The sequence below is a fragment of the Rhagoletis pomonella genome, unplaced genomic scaffold, assembly GCF_013731165.1.
Source record: "Rhagoletis pomonella isolate Grant_MI unplaced genomic scaffold, Rhpom_1.0 Rhpom_scaffold_00007, whole genome shotgun sequence".
In the NCBI taxonomy this organism is placed as follows: domain Eukaryota; kingdom Metazoa; phylum Arthropoda; class Insecta; order Diptera; family Tephritidae; genus Rhagoletis; species Rhagoletis pomonella.
The window spans coordinates 65,595,823-65,600,564 of record NW_023458561.1 but is presented as its reverse complement, the minus strand read 5'-3'; the positions used below and the strand labels follow the sequence as shown (position 1 = coordinate 65,600,564).

At 38.1% G+C, this 4,742-nt stretch overlaps 2 protein-coding genes across 2 annotated transcripts in view; one reads left to right on the top strand and one right to left on the bottom strand.

The window, feature by feature from the left end:
- Nucleotides 1–886: 886 nt before the first annotated feature.
- Nucleotides 887–3,311, top strand: LOC118743349 (coiled-coil domain-containing protein 96-like). The gene is made up of 4 exons (XM_036475959.1): nucleotides 887–2,145; nucleotides 2,205–2,309; nucleotides 2,715–2,811; nucleotides 2,902–3,311. The coding sequence occupies exons 1-4, from the start codon at nucleotides 937–939 to the stop codon at nucleotides 3,306–3,308; spliced, it is 1,818 nt and encodes a 605-aa protein (XP_036331852.1). The 5' UTR covers nucleotides 887–936; the 3' UTR covers nucleotides 3,309–3,311.
- A 1,318-nt stretch (nucleotides 3,312–4,629) lies between these two features.
- Nucleotides 4,630–4,742, bottom strand: part of LOC118743966 (muscle-specific protein 20-like) — a 1,172-nt gene continuing 1,059 nt past the window's right edge. Inside the window, exon 3 of the mRNA XM_036476729.1 lies at nucleotides 4,630–4,656. Within this exon, the coding sequence (XP_036332622.1) occupies nucleotides 4,630–4,656 (27 nt within the window). The remainder of the gene's footprint in view (nucleotides 4,657–4,742) is intronic.

Below are 4,742 nucleotides of genomic sequence, written 5' to 3'. Positions count from 1 at the left end.
AGACATCTTTGAGTGATGCTTCGTCGCATTTATCAGCCCTCTCGGAAACAAAACGTCGCAAAAAGCCGCTTGTCAGTGTTACAAATTGTGCAAGTCAAACGGACAAAGATTGGCGGAACTCGATTGTACCCGATTTTGAAACGAGTTCGGATTCAGATGACACAGCACAAATAAATACTACATCGTATGCCTACTTGGAGGGAGAACCGTTGGTAACATCGTTGGCGAATCTGCAGTTGTCCGATAGCGAAGAAGATCCGCAGCAGCAGCAGCAGCATCTGATCGAAATAGCAAGCAATGAGGAAAAATTAGGAAAATTTTTGTAAAGTTCATGTATTCGCATTTTAAGTTCTCCTTCGCGGCAGACAGTTCTAATAAGTATATTTAAGGAAAACCAATTTTGTGTGTCTGCTCATTGAAAGGAATCAAAAGCTTCCGCAAAAGCTATAGGTAGGGTTTTTGGTCTTCAATGTTTTGCGATGGGTCGATTTTCCAGTATATTTCTACCATTTATATTTATGGCGAATGTGGCGAAAGGCAGAGCAAGGCTACCCGTTGTGTATACTTTGTTACGTCCTTAGTATTTTTTGGATGTAGGGAATATCAACCAGAAGGGCACTTATCCTATTATGTGTCCGGACATTCCAGGTATAGGCCCTAAATCAGAGCCCCCAAAACGTTTCCCAAGCATTACATATCATTGCACAGTTCATTGAATCAAAATTTTGTAGAAATGTAATTTAGTTTTTCAAAGGCAGTCATTTGATACAGACTTGAATTTTTCAATTTTTTTTTAATTTTTTTATTTTCTTACATAATTTTATATCTTTTGTACTTTTTGTACCATTTTATAACGCTTTTGGCTAAATGGAACTAGAGGAAGCAATAGAAGAGGAATATGGCTTTGAAGAGGTTGGGTCATCGAGAATTTCTTGTATGGAAGAGCAATGTGCCAGCATGCCAGATCGATTTACTGATTTCGACAATCGCGACATTATTCGCCAAAGTCAAGGTCTGCCCACGGATAAACACGACTACCAGCAAAGGAAGATACAAGTAAATGTGCCCGCTAACCACTTAGGTGAACCTGAAAATATGGAGACAACGGATATGCGCCCGTCAACGCCCAAGCATCTTTCAAGGTACAGACGCTACAGCGAAAAAAACGACGATTACGATTTGGGGGATGAGCCATTCGATGATGCTCATTGGGAATCTGATGAACCGCCTGATCATGTTGAAGAAAAACTTTACGAGTTAGGAGGTGGAATGAGACTTGGTCTACTGGAACAACTTACGGAAATGCCCGATATAGATGAAATTTCATCATCAATATCCGAAGAAACTATCGGGTTAGACAATGAAAAACCGGAACGTTTACAACAAAGTGATAACGATTTTGAGCTTGATTTTGTTGATATGAAAGAGTATGCGGAAGAAGAAAAGGAACAACTCGCGGAATTCGCTATAACCGAAGACAATGAGTTATTGGAACTCGAAAAATGGGATGCTGATCAGGAGCAAAGTGAGGAAACAAAATTAGCGCATGAAAAGGAGGAAATGTCTGATTTCGAACTGTTCGTGACAACTAAAGAACCAGAGTTCGACCAAGCGCTGTTGCAGGATACACGGCAGCAAAACGAAGCTATTGTAACTGCATTTGTCGAAGAGCTAATTCAGTTAGTCGTTGAGGCGGCGGAGTACAAGGATACTAGGGACGTACTACGCAAATCCATCGACAAGAGAAAGCTGATGGATGAGATTAGTGAAAAACTTAGAGAACTCGAAATTGAACAGAGCGCGCGGCTTTACCTCAATCGGAAAGTAGTTGACCATCTTAAGCGCAAACGACAATTTCATGCAATTATAGAAGATCCAGCCGAAAGCGTTGAGTATTGGATGGCTAAATATCGCGAGCAGTTGCAGAAATACGATGAAATGTTGGGAAAGGAGGAAGAATTGAAAAGGGTGACCACAACAAAAATGATTGAATTAAATGAGATATTGAAGGAGAGAGAGCATAGATATGAAGAAGAGGCGAAAGAGTTCGAGCGCATTGTAAGAAAGGCACTTCTACCACATGAGGGTACGGTGAATACAAAGAAGATGTCAAAAAAGAGCGCAAAATATAAGGATTATTTAAAAGTAAGTGGGTGAGCAGCTTTTGTATGCATAAAATAAATTCTTCAAACATTTTCTTTTAGAACATTAACGCCATGTTGAACGAAATCTCTACTAAACGCAAGGAAATATCAAATACACGACTGATGCTTATTAAAAAGCAACACTTATTTGCTGAATTGAAAGAGGTACTGGTTGACTTGAACACAAATATCTAGGTTTATGTACATTAGACCGTATCGAAAAAAGAGGCATTTACAGTCGAATATTAATGTGTGATGAATACATATGTAGAAGATCTTGTCTCGAGGAAACATGTTTTTTTTTTGTTCCTGAATTCATTGAGTATTCCTTCTAGTTTTTGCCCACCAGATCTTAGTTCCTATCACCCTAACAGACCACTCTAATATGAGTAAATTAAAGCACGCCAACACGTCTTTTCGAAATTACCTTGCGAAAATACCTTAAACTCAGGGACGCACGGCGAACATTCTTGTTTGCTTGGAAGGTGGTACAGTCTAATGTACATACATACAACATATATATCCGAATACAGTAATTTACATTTCGGTAATAATCGCCTTTTACTACAGAGATTGAGTGAAATTGGGAACGTGGGCCATGGTCCGAATGTGACTCAATTCGAGAATTTGCAAAATGAAGTTGAGCAGTTGAGCAAGAAATTGGAAGGTAAGACCTTACAAAATAATACTATAATGAATTTTCTATATTTTCTCTTTATGTAGGAAATTATGTGTGTTTATTTGTTTTTCATATCAGATCGCAATACTGAACTTGCAAAGGCTCGTCTTCAACGTCAACTCGATGTGCACATTAGTACGCATATGAAGGAACGTATGCTCATGTTGCGCAATACGCTTGCCGTGCAGAGGCTCAGCTATTCAACTTGGCTGCAGAAAAGACAAGAAACTCGCCGTGCACTACACCAGCAGCAAATGATTCGTACGCAGATCCGTAAAGATATTAAGGAGCTTGATTTTCAAGGTGGCATACTATCGAAACCCGCACTAATGTTGGACTATGACAACACTGTGGCCGAAGTGGGGCACAAGCAAGAGATTGTTCGGGGATTGCATTTTCAGTATAAGAAAATAAGTGAAAAAATTGCAAAATATGAGCAAATGCTTGCTTCTGGGGTTCCAAATAAATTAAAAGTGAATGATTGAAAGCGGAGGGTTTTTTTTTTATTAAAAAAATAGAAAACAATATAGAAGTTCTTTAGGAACCTAGGATGTAAGCAGAGTTTTAAAATTTCGAGAATAGAGAATCATTGCAACGGGATTGGGGTATTCGATTATGCGCCTTTTTTCCAAAACCGGTTTTCGAGTTATTCGAAAAATTGCAATCGGTTGCAATTAATCGTTATTTGATTAAAATATTGACGTTCCTTACTTTTAATTTGCCCAGTTAATTTTTTTTTTATGATTTTGTGATGATGTGAGTCGTTGCAAAAATGTGAAAAATTGGTATTCCCACCCTTATTTTCACTTTTTAAAGCTTATTCCGAAGACTGAAGATAGTGTCGCAGAGAGCCCGGATTTGTTTTCTAGAATAAGGGACTAAAATAGCACCTTTTAAGACACATATATACAATTGTCGAATCAAAAATGTTGTGTTTTTCGACCCGCCCTACTGTTCTTCCCCAAATAATCTAGGATATAATTTTGAAAATATTTATGGGCTTCCCTTGAACTGCAAAACTTCGACAAACCTAAAAGTTTTATTCAGAGGTCAAGATTTGGGTGCAATGAAAACAAAACCGATTTGTTCGATCAAAAAAATCCGGTTCATTCGATATTCGAAAAATCGGAATTTAAAAAAAACCGCCTAGATTTTCAAAAAAAAAACGGTTTTGAAAAACCGAGTCAATCACCCTAATCCGGATCGGTACTTGTTCAAGGAAAATTTCATAGGGCGTGGCACAGCAAAAGGATGTAAGTAAGTATGTTTACGGAATTGGAAACCAAATTTTATGGAGAAGCTCCCTGAAAATGTATGACTGAAACATGTTTTCTATGTTCGTTCTTCTGTTATTTTCTATGTTCTTTCACCAACATCTACGGCTTTAAAAGAAGCTTAACTTGAAATAAGGTTTTTATGTTTCTTTATTTGCTCAAATCGAACAAAAGTGATTTTCCGCCTGTTCGCTAGGAGAAGTGAAAAGTGCACCAACCAGTTTTTTTCCTTCTTAAGTAGAGCACTTTCTAAAGATATTATTTCCTGATCTCTACATACATACTTAAGTCTTAAAATCGCTTACAATACATACATAAGTATGTAGACACATTCTTACATTTGTGCAATTGTCTTAAGCCTGCGAAGTTAGTGCACTCATGTGCATCTCGGCAATCTGTTGAATTTCCCTTTAGGCTTTCAGTCACTCGGAACGTGCGCTGATGGCCTTTTGCATTTGCAAGTGCTTTAGTAATTTTTTTTTTTTGTGTACGAGGGAAAACACTTAATGTGGTCTGTCTGTTGTGTTGCACTTTACTCTTCATTACCCTTAGACATAGACTTACGGTTTTTTGCGAAAAAGTGCATTTTAGCGATGCTTCTCGCTCGCTTGCATTTCAAATGCCCAGCGGATGCAAGAAAGTAAG

Bases quoted from the DNA above. Each gene is read 5' to 3' on its own strand.
- LOC118743349 (XM_036475959.1), top strand. From the start codon at position 937: ATGGAAGAGCAATGTGCCAGCATGCCAGATCGATTTACTGATTTCGAC. The intron at 2,146-2,204 runs GTAAGTGGGTGA...ATTTTCTTTTAG, and splicing joins AATATAAGGATTATTTAAAA to AACATTAACGCCATGTTGAA. The intron at 2,812-2,901 runs GTAAGACCTTAC...TTTTCATATCAG, and splicing joins GTTGAGCAAGAAATTGGAAG to ATCGCAATACTGAACTTGCA.